Source organism: Cardiocondyla obscurior, linkage group LG06, assembly GCF_019399895.1.
Source record: "Cardiocondyla obscurior isolate alpha-2009 linkage group LG06, Cobs3.1, whole genome shotgun sequence".
Classification (NCBI taxonomy): domain Eukaryota; kingdom Metazoa; phylum Arthropoda; class Insecta; order Hymenoptera; family Formicidae; genus Cardiocondyla; species Cardiocondyla obscurior.
This window is the reverse complement of record NC_091869.1, coordinates 2,433,345-2,453,807: the sequence shown is the minus strand read 5'-3', so window position 1 is coordinate 2,453,807 and position 20,463 is coordinate 2,433,345. Positions and strand designations below refer to the sequence as shown.

General features: G+C 35.9%; 3 protein-coding genes across 3 annotated transcripts; 2 read left to right on the top strand and 1 right to left on the bottom strand.

The window, feature by feature from the left end:
- The first annotated feature begins 316 nt into the window (after positions 1-316).
- On the top strand, positions 317-12,533 carry LOC139103284 (uncharacterized). The gene is made up of 4 exons (XM_070657784.1): positions 317-1,271; positions 2,298-3,032; positions 3,192-3,591; positions 10,614-12,533. Exons 2-3 carry the CDS (start codon positions 2,395-2,397, stop codon positions 3,583-3,585), a joined length of 1,032 nt encoding a protein of 343 aa, XP_070513885.1. The 5' UTR covers positions 317-1,271; positions 2,298-2,394; the 3' UTR covers positions 3,586-3,591; positions 10,614-12,533.
- Positions 12,534-12,970: 437 nt separating this feature from the next.
- LOC139103419 (cytochrome P450 4g15-like) lies at positions 12,971-17,374 on the top strand. Its single transcript, XM_070658067.1, has 8 exons — positions 12,971-13,322; positions 13,491-13,704; positions 13,905-14,201; positions 14,295-14,712; positions 14,937-15,005; positions 15,129-15,297; positions 15,427-15,601; positions 15,762-17,374. Exons 1-8 carry the CDS (start codon positions 13,181-13,183, stop codon positions 15,958-15,960), a joined length of 1,683 nt encoding a protein of 560 aa, XP_070514168.1. The 5' UTR covers positions 12,971-13,180; the 3' UTR covers positions 15,961-17,374.
- On the bottom strand, positions 16,402-20,013 carry LOC139103416 (monocarboxylate transporter 9). Its single transcript, XM_070658055.1, has 9 exons — positions 19,262-20,013; positions 18,980-19,106; positions 18,367-18,581; positions 18,179-18,269; positions 17,845-18,116; positions 17,380-17,735; positions 16,954-17,252; positions 16,661-16,855; positions 16,402-16,592 (listed from the first exon to the last, which is right to left on the bottom strand). The coding sequence occupies exons 1-9, from the start codon at positions 19,451-19,453 to the stop codon at positions 16,426-16,428; spliced, it is 1,914 nt and encodes a 637-aa protein (XP_070514156.1). The 5' UTR covers positions 19,454-20,013; the 3' UTR covers positions 16,402-16,425.
- Positions 20,014-20,463: the final 450 nt, after the last annotated feature.

Here is a 20,463-nt window from a genome sequence, read left to right as displayed (position 1 = left end):
GGACCAATATGCGCCACGCATTTATTGTTGGGCCATAGACCCACACACGTAGTGCATAACCGGCACACGCTCTCTTCTCCCCCGGCATATGGCGCGCACGGTCCCCCTTTTTCAGTTCCGGGGGCGAAGAAACGAGGGGCTGCGGCGCGTGCTGAAAGTCCCCACCATTTTCTATCTCTTTCTCTTTTTCTCTTCCCTTTTCTACGGTACCGGTCTCTCTTGTACGACGGGCGCCCTTCTCCCTTCTCACTCCAACCCCGCGACTCCAACTCGGCGCGGCCACGGCAAAATGCTGAAACGTAACCCATCTATCGATGTCCGCGCTCATTCTCCAAGCGGACGCCATGTAGTGCATACCACGGTGGCACGATCGGTGAACAGAGGTGCTAGTGATACGCGTGATCGTCAAGATCTCTCCCTTCCAGCGACAACGAACGCGAGAGAGCCTCCAGTTAGTTTCACGGGGTCTTTGTACTTTTAAGGGCACCCTCGATATTTCCGTTCCGTTACCGCTCCGTTTCGTAAATCAACGTGGACCAGAGTGTACCTTCGCTTGGCCATATGGGCCGTCGCGAGTGACGAGTAAAGAGTATTGATAAATAAAAATTAATTGAACAAATTACTCGAGTGCAGTTAAGTTTAAAAAAAAAAAAAAAAAAAAAAAAAGGAGGAGGATTTTCTTTCTCACGTACGGACGTATGAAGAAATATTTTTCTATGGGAAAGTAATACGATTTGAGAGTGTTATATGTGTGCCGTCGATGTAGAAACAGTTCCTGCCAACTTTGCGCTAATACTATGCCAAAACAATTCAAACGGAGATTACGAAATTTATCTGGACATTGAATACAAATCTTGGAACAATTCGAATGTCTACGCCGTTCAACGATTTACAATGGACGGCATAAACGTCTGCCGTTAACGAGATCGAGTTCACGGTCGAAATTGTAACTTAATATTTCCAATCGCGAGTGCAACGTGCGGTACATCGATCAAAGTTTCAATAAAGAGGAATAGTGCTTTAATCGAGAGCGTTGCGCGAAAAGATATCAGTGACAGACGCGGATAAAATAGCTGGATGCTTTTAATTTTTCTCTTTCCTCAGTGAAACGTTTTATTAAGAAACAAAAAAAAAATAAATAAAAAATAAATTAATATTTATTTATATAAGTATTTGTCGAGTGAACGCGTGTTATACATAGGGCCAAACCGATCTGTGTTCATGAACGAGCTTTCCGAGAGCATTTTCATTGAGCTTCACTTTGACTTTCGGTAAGTAATCTCAATTGAGAAGCTTTGGTAATGCGCTTAATAAGAACTGGTCCACCAGTAATAGCAGTAGCTCGAAACTGATTAACTAAAAGTAAACTAAAATATATTTTTAAACCAAAATAATCCGGCGAATACTTAGCGGAGGACGAATAATTAAAAGTGATTAAAGCACATTGCTAAGTTTATGATATTCGATATTTCGCGGAAGCATTTTTTTTTCTTTTTTTTTATCAAAATATATTTTAATAATGCATCGTAAGACAGATTTGTTTTGAAAGATTTCGATAATAATTTCCGTGGAGTCGACGACCGTCGCTGAGAAGAATAGACGGTGACCTCATGCTTTACTTAAGCTGCGGCGACCGGCAGCGAGACAATTAGATCTCGGTTTGGGTCATCAGCTTCATAAGTTAGCAAAAGAAGAAGCTATAAGCTTATAAAAGGCTTCAGCGAAATATTCACGCATTTTTATTTCGCGCTGTTAACTTTCGGTAAGAGGAACAGTCGTAAGAAAGTTTGAGAATTAGAAATATGTATTATTTATTTTGAGAATACATTTGCGGATGTTGTTTATTGTAATTTAAAGAACGCTTTTCCCTTTTTTTACTCAAAATACGCAATAAACGGTCTTTTGCGGCACGGCACGTTTGACCCAGATTTGAATTGATACCCAATCGCGGCGTCGTCGAACGGTCTACAATGTCTGCATCGATAATCGCCTTTGTCTCTGACAAGAGGATACGTTTTATTTATAAGCTCAGCAATTAGATTTGTCCTCCACAAGCATTAGTGTCGTTTATCGACCAGTTAGCGTCTACTGCCGCAGTTCGTTTAATCAGCATTATTACGGAAATTGTGCGATGTAATATTTAAGATATAATTGTTTATGAAATCGTACGTTCGCGTATTTTTTTTTTCTTTTTCTTTAATAAGTCTAATAAGAAATATATATATATTTTTAAATATTTAATTTAAAACATTGCCAATAACGTCAACTTTACAAAAGCGTAACTAATTTTTTTTCAGCTTGGAACAATATCGCGGCGCTTCGATGATAGTTTGCGCGTTTTAAACACTTCTCAGTGAATCGTATCACCGAAAAGCACTCGTTGAACCAAGCACTATGGCGACCATGGGGGTAACTGTGTTTTGCAATAGAGTGCAGTTAAACGGCAACGATCAGGAACAGCTAATGCTGCTGCGAACGTTGCAAGATAACGAGAACAATATTATTGGGAATCAGCCGACGTTGATAGTACCGAAGAGCAACGGCGGTGGAAGCTCAACGAATTCCGCAGCGGTGCTACCTCCGTACGATCCCTCGAGATTAAAAAAGCACGGAAAGAACGGACAACCGCCGCCGGTTGCTGTCGCACGAAGAAACGCCAGGGAGAGAAATCGGGTGAAGCAAGTAAACAACGGATTCGCTACTTTACGCCAACACATTCCGAGTCACATTGCCGCGGGTTACGGAGACAGGGGTAAAAAGTTATCGAAGGTAGAGACGCTTAGGATGGCTGTGGAGTACATCAGGGGCCTTCAAAGGCTACTGGCCGAGGCTGATGGCATTGAATATAATTCTAAAACCGCTATCGGGACACAATGCGCCCCATCGCCAACCAGCAGCGTCATTTCTTCGACGCATAACGGCTCTGGCGAGAGACTAGTTCTCGAGGATGATGTACTTGCCGCAGAAGACGACGAGGGGGAACAATTGGATGACGAGGAGGACGAGACCAAATCGAAAATTATATTATCCAGGTAAATTGGATTCAAATAAAATAACGATTAAAAAAAGAGCGAAATGTAAATGAGTGAGAGTTTAATTAATAAAATAATTATAAACGGTCGCATGTTAATGATAATTAAAAATTAATATTTCTTTAAATTTTCTCCCTTACTAATTTTTCTTTCTCGCAGATTGTCCCCTAATCGAACAACTATTTCGTCTCCACGTGACTACTACGCGTCCTCGGCAGGCGACGAGGAAAACTTGGAGCCGCGAACTATGGCCGGTGGACAAAATTTCTCCAGACTGTCGCCGAATTCGGTGGCCTCGCCACCCTCGGAATACTACGCTCAAAACGAGGAGAATCTGGAGCCGCAGATTTTATCGCCCTACAGCGGTGCCGGCGACAGTGAAGAGGGTGCAACGACTATCTACGCGACCAGCCCAGAAACCTTCTCCGGGGCCCTTTACTATAAGCAGGAGATCACTGAGACAGGGGAATTCATGGACGTCGTCAGCTGGTGGGAACAAGAACAGGGAAGACTCGTCCATCAACAGCACACGCAACGGCTGACGCACGTGTAACCATAGGTAAGCTTCCGACGAGTTTAACTTAAGTTGCCCGTTCAGCCCGGGAGTCCGGTCGAGGACAATAAATTGAAGAAAGGCTCGCGTATGTACTTTTAAACGCGAAGGAAATGGCCATGAATCAATAGCGAGTTACGCAGGTCTTTTAAATATTATTATATCGCTGTTGTTATTTTTAAAATTATTTTATTTAATGGATTTAATTAAAAAATTTATTACAACATATAATTTGCCTTTTGTTTCTTTTTTTTTTTATTTTAACTATCAATCTCGAATGAATAAAATTGAAAACGTTAGTTAAAGACTGTTCTCGCTTTTGATACGATCGATAACAAGGAAGTTTTTTTTTTTCTTTTTTTGCGAAAAAAGAAACACGAATATAGACGTTCGCCGGGGTGTCGCGAGTTACATGTTCGATGCGTTCAGGATGCACACGTGATACCCGCGTCGCGGAAATGCCGCCAAGTGGAAACTCGTGTTCGGCGCTTCGTTTCGAACACGTGCTGCGTCGGTGTCGAGCCCGAAAATAAACTTTACGTATCTAACCACTTTGCGAAGTACGTGCCGACGTGACACTTGGATGTCACCGTCTCCTCTACATTTTTTTATTACATCACGAGAACCCTCTCTTTTCTCTAATCTTTATACTAATCTTTATACTGGTAAAGAGATTTCGAAACGGATCAAATTTTTATGATGATTTAATAACGCACAAAAATGTTCTAGACATTCGATAATCTTTATCACACGTATTGTTACTTAATCATAATTAAAAAAAAACAATTTTTTTACACAGTAACATTCCGGAATTATCTACAAAATATGACGGCTTATGTTTCAATGCTTGAATAGTCCCTTCATAAAAAAAAAAAAAAAAGAAAAAGAAAACGAATCGATTTAGTCGCGCGATTCTTGTTCCGTTTTGTCTGTCATATTCCTGCGATCGAAGGTCAGAATAGCCCTAATGGTCGGTAGTATGCAATTTGGGGGACACATGGCTGGTGGTGAGCCATGGTGTGTCATCTTAAAAGCGTGCAACCACGAACGGAAGTGGCGGGAACGTCTAGCCATATGTTGGATATTCTTCTTGAAATATCTCGCAACCAGACCTTCCTCAATCTCTTTGGTTTCCAATTGCCAGTCATCAATTCTCATGGATATCTGACACATGTTTGCTTCACGATCGAGCTACTTCTTTCATATCCACTTATGTTAGAGGAACTTTAAACTGACATTCGTTCAAGCTCGTAATCGGTACCGATTATGTATTTGTAAGACATTTATCAGAAACATTAAAAAATAAAATAAAATTTTTTTAATAGAAATTTTTTTCAATTTCGTTTAATGTCGTTAATTTTATCAAATATCAATTAATCAATTTTATTTACTGTGTATAAAAATGTCTAAAACTTGTATATGGCAATTTTGAAACGAGAATATTTTCTAAAGAGAAGAGGAATGGTCGTGGAGTAGCGATAACCGATGCATTCGATTCTAACCCGGGTGGGAGAAAAAAAAATCAGTTGGCGGGCGGTACCAGTCGCCGTGCCACAAATAGAAATCGTGGTTTCCTTAGAAACGTGCGTAGCGGCCACGTGCCTTACATGTAACCCGACATATAGTACTGGATGCACAGACGTTGATCGACTAAAGGGCGACGACTGAAACTGACTTGCCGTTGACATATGCGCGGCATAACGATTTTCAAAAGCCGAATCGTAGACCGTAAAATATCTTACATGGAATTATCGTACTCAAAATCTGACTACGTAGAACTACTTTAATTATTCTTCAGATTTCTTTACAACGCGCCATCGATGGTAAATTTTATCAACGTCTTTTTAATACGTGGACACGTACTTTTTCCTCAACGGAAACATATAGTTATCGCTGAAACGTATTCGTGGCCACGGCATAGTGTACAAAGGAGCGCAAGGAGTCTTAGACTTTAGGCTCGCAAAGGCTTGGAACGAGCGGCCGGCAAGTAATTCTCGACAATTATAAAGTGAGGTCATCTACGAAGTTTACGAGATGCGTCGTCGCGTCAAATTAATTTAATAAATTCCTTACTCGGCTCCCGGTTACGTATATTGGTGTGTGCGACCGCCACGCCGGTTTTCTTCCTCACTTTTAATTCGCCGAACACGCGGGGGGATACAGGCACCGGTGAAGGGAACGCCGAGAGCCTCTCCGAGTCTTAACGCCGTGTTAAACCGCGAGGTGAGAGCCTGGATTCCCCCTTGGTCCCCCCTCGCACGAATCGTGGCCAGTTCAATTAAATCTCCTCTTGTTTTTTAATAACGTATTACACCGATAACGGAAATGCGTTACGCGCGAATTAAGCCCGGGATAATCCACGGTAATCAAGATAATTAATCGAAGTGGCGTAACGTCGCGTCGGACACGAGAGTTTCTCGGTAGGAGCGCGTGCAGGGGTGGCCGGAAAGAGCCGCGGGCTGAAAGTTGCAATAAGTAATGGCCGCGTCTCGCTTTAGTAATTGAAACGTATTATAGAGATTAAATATGGTATGAGATACGGTCGTGCTGCGCTCATGTAATCGTGAGAATTTTTCTCGAGGGCCCTTCAACGGCAAAAGACATCTACCAGTTACTTTTTTAAAGAAACAAAAGTAAATAAAAGTAGATAAATTATTTTCATCGTAATTATGTAAATTCTTTGCACGGAAAGTAGAAACAATTGTGAAAATCGCGTTTTTTCTTTTTTTTTTTATAACGGAACGTGTAAAGTATTTTATAGTAAACGGGAATAAATAATTACTTTTATAATTAACATATAGCGGGGACTAACGAATTAGCACAAACTGCATTGTGAAATAAACGCGTGACGAAGTTTATGACGAGCGTTGTAGCCATTTTCTACCTCCGACTTATTTCACGGACATTTAGTACGTAGAACAAAAAATCCAACGAACAATATGCTGGTGGAACCCGCATACATGTTATCTTATCAATAAACATTACCAGCATGGCAGAGCGACAACTTTAAAACGGCAGTGACGGTTTGGAACCGATTTCAATACTGCTAAATTCTCAATTCTTTTAAATCAATTTTATTACAGCGTTCTGCATTTATAATTATCGCAGCGTATTTTTCATGTTTCGATAAAAAGTCAGAGAAACTTATTTCCATCTCATAAATTTTGTAACTTTACGATGTAAAATTTTATACGTTCTCAAAGTTGAAATGTAACAGCAGTCTTAAAAAAGTATACACTCTCTTTTTATTTATCAAAACGGTATCGAAAAGGGCCAGTAGATAAGGGGAAAATAAGTTTGAGAATTTCCAGATTTAGAAGACAACGAATACTTCCCTCCCCAAAAAACACTCCGTTGGTTCTTAAGATCTTAGAAGTACAGGCGCGGCAGATCTTTTTTAATTTATCTCTCACCACTTACGTGAATTACTAAACTGTACAATACGTGGAAGACTTTTAGTTTATAAATGATGTCGTGCCCTCCCAAAAATTCTCATACCTCGGTTTGACTAAAGAGTGATCGGTGGGTAATAAATTTATAACGCACATAAAAAAATGTATAAGGGTTACTAATTAAAATTTAATGCTAACGCTATCGCAATTTTCTTGTTGCATAAACGTAAATTATTTCCTCTACTTTATCGTTGATTATTTTCCATTAGCTAAATAGAAGTGCATTCACCTCATAGATTTTTATTTAATTTTTTAGCTTGAAATATGCATTTCCCTCCCGAATTTATTTTATTACAAAAAAGCGTGACTCACCAGTTGATGCGCAGCAGCAGAGTTGAAGATGCTGCCGGTGACTGTAACAGAAAATTAAAAAATGTTAATTATAGAGATACTGAAAATATCATATGTCTTAAAAAAAAATTACGCGTCTCTAATTGATTCTTTAATTATAAAATTAAAAATGAAATTATTTGATAATAAAGTAAAAAGCTAGCAAATTTATTTAAAAAATTAATATTCACCTATAAGTTGCTCTGCCGTCGCAGGATGCCCATCCCGGGTCCTGCTCCTCCACTCAGTTGGGACGTGTCGAGTCCTCCTTCCGCGCACTGGAAACTCGCGAAATCCGCGACCGTGATTTTACGTACGCGGTAATTAATTATTGAACACTATCGCGCGATTCAGTCCGACACTCGCGTTTCAACAAAAAAATCGTATACCAAAAGACGTCCGAATAGTTAGCGATATTCTCGAGACGACCGACGAACCGATTAAGGTTCGTATAATCTAATATTGGCGGTGATGGCACTTTCAGTTCCGTTAATCTGTAACAAATAAACATAAAATTTTAATTGTAGAGATGCTGCTACAAATATTAAGTCTTAAAAAAAAATTTAACGCGTTTCTAATTAATATTTCAAATATATGATTAAAAATAAAGTTTTCTATTATAATAAGCTATTAATTTTGTGTTAAAAAAAAATGATGCTTACCCTGGGGTTGTTCCGACGACGCAGGATGCCTTTCCGAGGCCTCCTCCTCCTCTCAGGATGTTGGGGCTTTCTTCTGTGATCTAGAAATTCGCGAAAATCGCGACCGTGATTTTACAATCCCGCGTTATAAAAAAAGAAAAAAAAAACGTATATCAAAAAATTAACGTCCGTATACTTAACGGCACTCCCGGTACGCCGACGAACCGGCTACGGTTCGTATGATCAAATATCGGCGGGGACGGCACGTTCGATGATGACGGTGGATACAGGCTGCGTTGATCTGTAACAAAAAAATAGAATTTAATTGTAGAGACTCTACGATTAAATATAAAATTATTCCATCATGACATGCTATTAGTTTTGCATTAAGAAAAAGTGATGCTTACCCTGGGATTGCTTCGTTGATGCACGGTGCCTCCTCTCCAATGCCTTCTCCTCCTCTCAAATTGCTGAGCCTCTTCTTAGGATGTCGAGTCTCCGTCTTCTTTCTCGCCTTGACCGCCTGCAAACAGCCCGAATAATTAATTTATTGAATCGCGTGATTCTGCACGGCACTGCCGATATTCATCCCGCCCACCGTGACGAGATCGTACCCGCGAAGCGAATTACTTCCCGACGCAAAATCAATTAACTTACGAACGGTTATTTTTCGACGCGTTCTAGTAGCCTGGACAACTTCACGCTTGACCCTACCGTCGTCCCCGCCGCCTCCGCCAGTAAACGCTGTAAGGTGGCGACGTCACCCGCGCCGGTATCTCTGTACACTTCTCGTTGCTCGGAGGAATATCTTAGAGCGCGTACACACCGGCTAACTACGCACCGGACATGCCGGCGATGATCGCTCTTCACGGCGAGCATGCAACGGCCGCGCGGCTCACGCACGTTACCTGCGTCCGCGATCTATGTTCTCTGTTGCCCGAAAGGATGTTTGTTTATACGCGTACTTGCTAATTACGCACTCGACGCATTGATGCGAAGCGGCCAGATGTTCACGAGAACACCGCGCGGGCCACGTACATACGTCGCTCGCGCCGCGACGTATATCATTGTACGAAAGAATGCAGAACGGATATTAAAGTAAACGATGTGTTCAATGTACCGCGAACTATTAATGCTTAGATACATCGCGACCCTCAAACTCCACTACGACCAAGCTTCGACCGACCGACTAATTTCCGAAATCGCGATATTCCTGCGGTCCGTGTGGACATTTCACGCCCGACAGCACTGTCGTCAGCAGCAGAGAAATTTAATCTTCGATCGATTTACTCTGCGGATGATCGAGGCGAGCCTGAATCGGTTATTTGTAGGCTAAGGCGATCGCCTCAGAGATACGAAGGTATAAGTGAGGATGTAACTTACTTCAGGGAAAGGAGAAGTGGTTACGGGTACTCTCCGCACGTGGAGAATGGACGGGAGAAGGTAATTCTCGTGCCTGGGTAGATCTGCGTTCGACGAAATTGCGTATCACTTCCGATACGGGCAGCGTGTTTCCTGCGACGTGCGACTCACTCGACCGCTAGCAAAGGACAGAGAGATGGTGAAGGTAGTGGTGGAACGTAGATCGCGCGCGCACGTACGCCCGCGTTTCCCCCTTCTCTTTCCTCACCGCCGGCCCGTCCCTCTTTCTCTCTCTTTCTCGCCGCTTCAGCCGAATAATATGCCAAATATTATGCCAAGTATTGTACCGAATATTATGCCAAGTATTATACCGAATATTATGCCGAATATTACATCGAATATCATGCCACTTATTTCAATATCAATCAGCCGTTGTTCAAACTCTATTTAATAAAAAAAAAATGATTGTAATTTATACAATTGCTGTTCACAATTTTATTTATATGCTTTTAAATTATAAATCACTTTCTACAGAGTGTTTTTTCTTTTTTTTTTAATTCAACGTGTTATGTAAAAAGGAGGAATCTCCGTAACATCTTTTTTTTCTCATAAATCGAAACTATTCTCCTGTTCTTTCTTTGCCCTTCGATGCTTTCTTTCTTCCAAAGAAAAATGAGAATTTGCCACATTATTTGTACATGCGTTTTTTCCCACGATATATCCGGAATCTACGGGATGTCCGCGACGTTTCGTCCGTCCGTTTCCGAATTTAATTCTTCCCCAATACGGCTAAACGAGGATCCGCGCGATCGAGTGACGGAACACAATAGCGAAACGGGACAAAAGATCCTTGAGGATAGACGGGATCTTTTTGCCCTCCCTTATTCCCAGGATCACGAAATTGTGATGGAAACTGTTTTCTTTCGATATAAATCTTAGACAAGGGCTCACAGACATTTCGGATAGGATAACGGTTGCCACGAGAAAGACAATTTTCGTATTTGCAAAATTCCATAATAAAAGACAGCATTCAATGTCTATTATAAAAATACGATATCTGTATAGAGTGCTGCAAACTATGGGAATTAATTCTTAAAAAAAAATTAGAGCAATACCATGTATAAAAAAAAAAATTAATTCTATTAATAAATTTAATAAAGTAATGATTATATAATAATTCAAATATAATAAATAATGAACTGATGTCTATAGAGTATTAATGTTTATGAAATTTTTTTCTCAGTTGCAGGTTTCAATTAGGGAAGATCGGATATTTGCAACAAAATTTCAAGTCCACTATAATATATGCCTCGATCGAATTTCGCATGATCTCACTAGACTTGGATGAAGATTTACTGATTAATCAACGATATTGTGATCAGTAGAAAAAGTTGAAAAATCGTACTTACTATTTCGTATACATGTATCGCTAACTGGACCTGTTTTATTATACCTCGTCTTTCGAAAGTACCAGCAGAACGTGAAAAAAAAAAATCTAAAAAGCCTTTTTTTAACGTTTTTACTTTATAGAAATTAATTCGCTCAAAACAAATTATTAAAACCGTTTTAAGTCTTGAAAGATATGTTATTTGTACAACATTATACATTAATTTCATAAATTAGTATACCATTTTTTATAGCCAGATTTTCAACTAATCATTCGTTTATTTCTTCAAAGATCAACAGAAAAATATATTTCAATTTTCTTTAGCAATGACGTTACGCGCTTCCAGATTGAAAATACTTATTATTCTCGGCTATTTATACCACAAGTACAATTAATTATTATGTAGTTATATCTTGGACATGATTGATAATGTATTTATATGAAACTGTTTGTCACGAAACTGTGAAATTGAGATAAATAAGCGTAACTTCCGTGACGTACATTACACATATGATGAAATATGACAATTTCTCATTTATTAATATCATCATTGATACGCTATTTTACTACACTTTTACAGTATTTGTGTTTAAGGTTTTGCTAGATAGCCACGAGATGAACCACGAATTGGCTAGCTAATTATTAGGTAACGGTGGGAATCAATTTCCACTCGGGTGATGTAGGGTGTATCTATAAGAATCGACATATTAAAAAAAATACAGTTTATTAAATATTCTAATTAGCTACTCATATAATTAGAATATAATAATATATAAACTAATTAAAAATCTATATCAAAAGAGTTTACGTGCGTTAATTTGCTTTACATGTTTCTGGCTATTTTCTCGTTTTTAACTTTATTACACGTTTGATACACCCTAACATACAATCGATCTGTGAATCGACTTTAATGCTGCGAGACACAATCAAAAAATTTTGTACATAACAGTGCCTTAAACTAATCATAGGCGGTAAGTTATATTAATATTTATAAGCTTTTTATACTGAAAATTTTGAAATATTTAATGTACTAACGTATGAGTTATTATTACATCTCTCTATGCACGAATGCCGTGTTACTTGTTTGCGATATTACGATCTGCCGAAGAAGGGAAGTAATCATTCGCTATTATATTGTAATATATACGATGTTGCAGTGATGAAATAAACATTAAATATTTTTTAGCAAACTTTTAAAGAAAGAAAAAAAAAGAAAATATATGAAAGCGTGATAAAAAGTATGAATGCTTACGTGCCTTAACAATGCGAAATAAAATTATAATTCGATCAGATCTTTAACTCCCGCGTTGTAATTAATTGTCATCCATCAAGAAATATAATTTCCCCTTATGCAAATGCATAAAGATAAACGAAAAATGATAAAGTTGTTGAAAATGTATAGCAATTTATGCGATTGCATTTATTATAACATACAATTATGGCCTTATTATGTATTCATTTCTTGAACGATGTCGATTACAATGGATATATTATATATTTTTGTTGTAAATTATTATCTTCCTTACAAATGCGTTACACTATTCGATCGTTCTTTCGTCCCGAGTTAAATCGAGGTATTATAAAAATATCGCAAGTGTCATTTTAGGATTAGAATTTACTGTAAATTGCGGACGTAAACGATACATCCATCGTCACTAGTGTAATATCAACGTTATATTTATCTTGTAAATATAAAGTGCCTTGATTAAGCTTAAAATAATTATTCTTGTACTTGATATCTTTTTACGAAATATTTAAAATACATTTTACTAATTATACACGTTGTTTTTATTCTCCTTTACACAACAAGAGTGATTTATATTAATTGAAAATTAAAAGAGCGATTGAAAATAATCATGATACATTAATAATTCGTTAATTTGTTTGTGTGCCACTACTTTTTTCTATTTCATGAGTTTTTAATGCTCTTACGACGCAACAGGTCGGTAGGTCGATTTCCGGTCATTTATTGAAAATGTTTCACTTACCGCTGCGTCATGTCTAGCAAATTTTATACTTTAAGAAACTCGAACTCGAAATCGTATGCATGACGTAAATTTCCCATCCGGTTTACGATTATTTGCATAATGCAAATAAACAATCAATGTATTGTAGAAAGGTCACTGTATATTTGAAAAATGCAACTGATTGCACGTAGATTCTTTCGGTTTAGCACCTTATAAAATATCGGTCATTATCGCGAACGAGTTAGAAATGTTGTTAACGTTAAGAGCGTCGTGTTAATAACGTGGCTCCTTTATAATCAGTAAATGAAACATTTCCATTAGAGTACTATTAGTAATTTTAGTTTTCTCGAATCTCTTCTTTATTTTTTAACTATTTTATCATTAAATTGTAAAAAAAAAAAATTTTTAATAAGTGGTTACATCGCATATACGAAAGAATACTTTTTCTAAATCACAATGGACGCAGATCCAGTTGCAGAAACATCCTATTTATCAATCATAACTTTTTCTGTGCTGTCTATGCTCGTTACAGTGCTAATTGCAGGATATTATTACATCGAAACATCTCGAGCAGTGCGTTTGATAAAGAAATTACCAGGTATGTAGATATTAGTAACGATAAACGACAAGTTCAACTTCTTATTAAAAAAAAAATAAATAAAAATAAAATTTTAGCAAGTAATTTATCAGCATTGACTATTATTTATTTATTATATTTATTATATATTTATTAAATTCTACAACAAATTATATATTTTTCTTTTAGGTCCTCCCTCTGTACCTATTTTAGGCCATTCTTTAGTAACTTTGAGAATGACTCCCGCAAATTTGTGGCAAAAAGGACTTGAATACCATAAATTGTACGGAAATATAGCAGGTGCATATATAGGTACAAAAGCAGTAGTCTTTTTGATAGATCCACGAGATGTTGAAATAATCTTGAGTAGTTCTGTGCATATCGATAAAGCCGAAGATTATCAGTGAGTTACATTAATAATTAATAAAATTATTGAAATTAATATCGCTCTTTATATTGGCATATATATTATAATGTTATAACTAGAAATGCAAATTTTATTTTAAATGTTTTATCATGTATTAGAATATTGCTGGAATGGAAACGTTGCTTGAAAAAAAGAATATATATATATGTAGTATATTCTCTTTATCCCTATTATAGATTTTTCAAGCCATGGCTTGGAGATGGTCTACTGATCACAACCGGCGACAAGTGGCGCAGACACAGAAAAGTAATTGCACCGACGTTTCACATGAATATTCTGAAAACTTTTGTACCTTTATTTTACGAGAACAGCATAGACCTTGTGCATCGACTTCGCGAAAAGGTTGGACAGAAATTTGATTGTCACGATTATCTATCAGCCGTAACGGTTGATATTTTAACGGAAACAGCAATGGGAGTTAAGAGAGAACGAAGGGCCAAAACCGGATTTGACTACGCCATGGCTGTAATGAAGTACATATTATTTTCTTCTTTTAAAACTCTTTACAACAGTTTATTATTAAATACATATAAAAAACTCAACTTGTCATAATTTTAATATTGTAGAATGAGCGATATCTTACACCGAAGACAATTTGATGTATCATTACGATTTGACGCGCTTTTTAAATTTTCGAAGCTTGCCAAGATCCAAGAAAAGCTGCTCAATATTATTCATACCGTGACAGAACATGTGATCAAGGAGAAATCAAGAGATGTCGAAGAGAAACTTACAAAAAGTCAATCGAAGGAAGTGCAAAATGGTAAAACAACGGATAATTCTAATACGAACGAAAATACGGAAAAAGTTCAAAGTGATTCTAGCTACATGCATTACGTGAGAGACGATCTCGATGATATTGACGAGAACGACGTAGGTGAGAAGAAGCGACTTGCTTTCCTAGAAATGATGCTGGAATTGAAAAAAAATGGGCAGATGACTGACGAGGAGGTTTGGGAGGAAGTGAACACAATTATGTTTGAGGTATAATTACTTTTTAATAAATTAATTTTATCTTTATTAGATACGCGCGTGGAGTTTTTTTATTATTTATTTATTAATTATTTCTTAGTTTTTTTTTTAGCATAGTTAGTATATCGTAAATTGCATTGTCACAATTAATTATATATATTAGCAATAATTTATTCTTTATATTATTTTAAAATATATTAATTAATATCGGGAAGTTAACTATTGATTTATTACAGGGTCATGATACCACAGCAGCGGGATCGAGCTTTGCACTTTGTGTTTTAGGATATCTTCAAGACATTCAGGTACATCAGCTAATCTCATCTACTAATTATTTACACCTCAAAATACTCCTCAATTTTTATTTAAAAAATCTTAATAATTTATTCCTTTTCATTCTTTTTAATTCAATAATTTTTAATGCATAGGCTCGCGTGCACGAGGAAATAGACGCAATTTTCGGCGATAGTAACAGACAGTGTACTTTCCAAGATACTTTGGAAATGAAATATCTTGAAAAGGTTATTATGGAAACTTTGAGACTTTTTCCACCAGTGCCTCTGATCGCTAGACAACTTAACCAGGATGTAAAACTTGGTACGTTATATGTATAAATATGTTCATTGACAATAAAATTAGTTGTTACAATTAGAACTAGGTATACACTTTAAAAAGAAATTTAGTTATAAATTTAAAGAAACACACAGTAAACACATTTTAATACAGTTTCAGGCAATTATATTATTCCGAAAACGGCCACAGTACTGATTCTACAATTTATGACGCATCGATTAGAGAAATATTATCCAAATTCAACAGTTTTTAATCCAGACAACTTTTTACCAGAAAAAATGCAGCAAAGACACTATTATTCTTATATTCCTTTTAGCGCTGGACCAAGGTATTAAATAACTTAACATTTATTTTTATTAACTTAATAACAAGAAAATTACATTTGAGTTTAGTAGACATTTATTTTAGAAACATCGGCATATAAATAAATATTCTTTTTGCTAATGCCGTTAAAATTGTTATTAATATTTAATGATATTTTTTTAAAGGTCTTGCGTGGGACGAAAATTTGCTATGCTAAAACTAAAGGTTCTGCTGTCGACGATATTAAGGAACTACCGTATTATTTCTGATACTCCACTGACGGATTTCCAGCTGCGAGGTGATATTATACTGAAACGAGATGACGGATTTAACATCAAAATCGAGCCACGCAAACCAGCATCTCGTACAGAAGTGGCGATTTAATAATTCTACACGCACAAGCATAAACACTTTAAGTATAAATATATGAATAGATATGTATACTTTAAATATACCTTATTTTTCATTTATTAATTTTATTTCAGTAAATAGTAATTCTCTAATAACTTACTATTCTCTGTTTATTTGTTAATTAATACAATGTTTATGACGCAGAAAAAAAATTCTTTTGTTAAAATATTATTTACAATGTTTAAAATATTTTCAAGGCACATTTGTAGTATTTCTCACATAAGTATAAAGTATGCCGCATTACAATCAGTGGAACAGCCGAGTTAATGTCAATAATTTCTTTGTCAATATTCACTTTTATAATGAACATAAAATCGTCCAACATATAAAAATTTTAATTGCATTTATTAAGAATTATTTATATATACGCACAAAAAAAAATTAAATGTTTATGACAAATTTAATGGTGGTATGTTTTTTTTTTTTTTTTAATTTTTATTAGTGACTATTAGATTTAATATTAATTTCTTGTGCACGTTGTTTTCGCCACTTTCTAAAATCTACGAAGATAAATTGTAAAATCCACGGCACAATAAATATACCATTCATTACTAGCAGAGAAATTTGATATACTTTGTAGCTGCCAGTCCAATCTTTAATAACACCTGCAACAAATTGATATATTATATATAGAAAATCGAAAATTCTGTATAATAACATTTATCCAACTCACCTACAAGGCCGCCAAAAACTATCGTGACTAAAGTGCTGATGACAGAATTGATGCCATAAGCCGAGGCAATTTTTTCTATACTGATGTCTTCTATGATAACTAAAGCCACCGGAACCAGAAGCCACGATCGCACGGCTCCGGTTAGCGCTATCATAATTAATGCGCCTTCAAGCGTATGCTCAAATAACAAGAAACCTGCGAATCAGAATTTTCATAAGCTATTTATAAAATTAATAATTGTCTACAGTTTCCACATCAAATTATTAAAATATTAAAATTAAATTAAACCTTACCTATTCTCGCGAATCCCATCAAGATTGTGGCGATAAAGAATATGTACTTCGACTTCACGTTTATTATAAGAGTAAATATTGACAAAAAAATTTTTGACGCTAACTCAGCTATTCCACTAATCATGACGCTCATTGCAGCATACTTTTTCGGATATCCCGCGTCGGTCATTATAAGAGGTAGCAGATAAGAGAAACCAAAATCGGAGGTGCACACGAAACTGGCACCGAAGCACAGGTTTATGAAACAGATGTTTTTTACCAGAGACATATCCACAAGATCTTTCAGGATGGTTTTGTACCTGTAACATCGACAAAATGCAGCATTGATTGTAAAGATACACAATTATATATCAAAAGAATATACATATATGTATAATTAATATTATTGTAAAAAAATTGAAAAGATATTACATATAAGAGACTTACGCCTTCTCTTCCACCTCGTTGTCTCGACCTTTTTCTTTCTCCAGGAATTCTTGTTTCTCTTCCTTCTCCTGAGTCTCCCTACTTTGTTCATTCTTCCCTTCGTGCATTTCCTCATCTCGCTTTTCTTCCTTCTCCTGAATTTCTCTATCCGTTTGATTTTCACTATTCTTCTTCTCGAGGTAAAGTAGTCGTACGTCGCTCAATACACAAGTCGTGCGTGTCGCTAAATTTCCTAAACTTGACGATGAGATACCCGACGTACGCCTCGACAAACTTTCCCATATAGAACCCGACTTGGTCTTCCAGCGGCTTCCACCTTCAATCGCTGAAACTGACGCGACTCTTTGCGCGGAAGGCTAAGAAAAATCAATTTAAATATAAATTATACGAATAAAATTAAATGAAAAAAATTAATATTTCACTTAAAAACAAAAAAGTGAGCTTTATTTCACTATTTTATTTTACCTTAAGAGCTTCAATCAGCAATGGTGTTTCCGTGCTTCTTTCGTCTTTGAGGCTACGAAGACTGCTCCATTTAGTTTTGGAAGATGAATGAATTACGTCGATGGTTGAACGACGATTCGACAGCGCCAATTCCCGAAAAAATTTCTGCTCTCTTTCGCGTGCTCGCTCGGCGCGAACCTCTTCTGGATTCTTGGCGTGCCATTCCACAGGATGCATTAGCGTCATCCCAACGATGCTGTTAAGACTTAAAGCACCTATGATTGCCGCAGTACCTAACGCAAATAAAAACAAAATGTAACAAATATCTGCGATAATTGACCTTTTTAGCACTTACCGCGAAATCCATAAAACGGCAACATCTTTTCGCATAACATGGGATAAATAATTCCGCCCAACGCAATAATAACCTGCGACGCATACATCACCTATAAATAATTTTTTTGTTTCGTTTTTTTTTTCTTTCAAACAAGTTGTCAGGATTTTTTAACAGTTTTAAATATTAGCCGTAATTTGTATTTTTACTTTCGCTCTTTTCTTCACAAAATACGAATTGAAGACTGTGTTCGTGACTGTAACAATCAAGCCAAATCCAAAACCTTGAAGAAAACAGATAAAAGCCGTCTCGTATATGTTTCTGACGAGGGCGAGTGCAATGTTAGGTATCGTGTAAAAGAGTGCACCTACTATTCCAACCGGTCTTGTAGAATATCTTTTTAATAATGTATTAGTGAGTAAACCTGCAAGAAATAATTTTCTATTAATTAAAGAAAAAAAAAGAAAAGAAAAACGAGATAATTCATGCGAGGTGTCAGCGACAGAAGCTGTAAGTTTAATTTGCAGCTAGAAGCTGATGGCTTGACTGACGACATCGATAAGAGCAGAAAAATGGAGCTGGTTTCAAAGCCATTTAATCTTTTTATTACATGGATACAATTACAAATTCCTTCTTCCGAGGAAAGTTTTATTTCAAGAAAAAAAAAAATATCAAGAAAAGACATTTCAAACATATCACTTTCAAATTGTTACTACTGATTAAACGTATACATTTTTTTAATAATAATTATGTTATTATAATTTAGAGCTTTATCGCTTTGTTTTTCAACTTTAATTAAACATATATTACAGGCGTACTTACTAGCAATAGAAAAAGTGATCATAAAGACGGCATTAAAAAGACTCGATGCCATGCCCGCTTGTCCAGAATCTTCAATAAAATCGCCGAAAATTATGAGAAATGAGGATGACGGGCCTATTGTTGTAAACTGAGCGAGGAAAATTGTTAATTATACATTATACGCTAAAGTATTTATATATTATTTTTAAATTGTCGAGAAAACGATATATCTAAGCAATAAAAAAATTTTTTACACTAATTACAGAGCATTAATATTATTAATATTATTATTATTATACTAACGACAATTAATATCATTGCTAAAGCAATCATCCATCCCCAGCCACCGTCTGGCGCCAAGTCTTCTAGAGTAATTTTATCTTCTTCATTTGTTGATTCTTTTATCTTTGCGATTGAGTTCTTCTTTTTATTTTCGGCGGCATTGTTGATGGAAGTCGTATTTGTCGTAGTACCATTGACTTCTGTCGCAGTCATATTACGTACGATTATCGCGTTCCTGATTTATTCAAGCGTCACGTTTTTCACACAATAAAAAAAAAATATCACAGAAAAATATTTCAAAAAGGAAATGCCTTTACTATTTTCATTCTACATTGGATTTGATGTTAAAATTTAATTATTTACTGAGCAGAATAACGATAAATAAATCTGAGACAGCGATTCTGATATACTTCTACGATAATCGAAGGTAGACAGTTTCCGACTAAGCGAGGCATGCCAGAAATGATTTCGAGGTTCCTCTTATCTTCAAATGGAGTGTCAGTTAAACACCTATTCTTAGGCCAGAATGAAATATTATCACTGCATAATCCGTAATTACGGAGTTACACAGGGAGAGAAAATGCGATAGTAAATAAAGTGGCTCATGTGCAGAAACGCTCTAATTAAGTCGGCTACCATTTGTATTTAATAATAAAAAAATTTTATGCTTTACATTTGATTCATTATATAAAATAATAGTAATAAAATATAATAAATATCTTAATACTATTAATTTCACAAATACTACGTTGTTACATACGTAACAATTGTAATTATTTTTAAATAAAACGTTAATTTAAAACATTTTATAATTAATAATATTTAATATTCTCAAGTAAAGTAGTTTTACTTTAAAATAAAATGTATTGCAATCAAATGTATTATAAAAAGAAACATATAACTAAAGCTAAACCTAAGTAACGTTTACCCAGCTTACAACCTACATTTTGCAGTTGCATGATTTAAGGGGCAATATACTTTATATCTACGAATAACGTAACAGGAAATACATTTATTTATAGTATCAGTTGTGCCACATTGCGTTAGATATATGTATATCAAATATACAGTCTTGATAATTAAAATTTATTGTAATGCTCTTATAATAATTTCATTATCAGACAAGCTTACAACGTAAAAAATGCAATTAACACAATTATTGTACACTCTGTCGTATAAAAAAAAAAAAAAACTGTTGCTGTTAATAGAGCAATTTTCTTTAG

Bases quoted from the DNA above. Each gene is read 5' to 3' on its own strand.
- LOC139103284 (XM_070657784.1), top strand. From the start codon at position 2,395: ATGGCGACCATGGGGGTAACTGTGTTTTGCAATAGAGTGCAGTTAAAC. The intron at 3,033-3,191 runs GTAAATTGGATT...TCTTTCTCGCAG, and splicing joins TCGAAAATTATATTATCCAG to ATTGTCCCCTAATCGAACAA.
- LOC139103419 (XM_070658067.1), top strand. From the start codon at position 13,181: ATGGACGCAGATCCAGTTGCAGAAACATCCTATTTATCAATCATAACT. The intron at 14,202-14,294 runs GTACATATTATT...TTAATATTGTAG, and splicing joins TACGCCATGGCTGTAATGAA to AATGAGCGATATCTTACACC. The intron at 14,713-14,936 runs GTATAATTACTT...GATTTATTACAG, and splicing joins TGAACACAATTATGTTTGAG to GGTCATGATACCACAGCAGC.
- LOC139103416 (XM_070658055.1), bottom strand. From the start codon at position 19,453: ATGACTGCGACAGAAGTCAATGGTACTACGACAAATACGACTTCCATC. The intron at 18,117-18,178 runs GTAAGTGCTAAA...TATTTGCGTTAG, and splicing joins GCCGTTTTATGGATTTCGCG to GTACTGCGGCAATCATAGGT. The intron at 17,736-17,844 runs GTAAAATAAAAT...GATTTTTCTTAG, and splicing joins TGCTGATTGAAGCTCTTAAG to CCTTCCGCGCAAAGAGTCGC.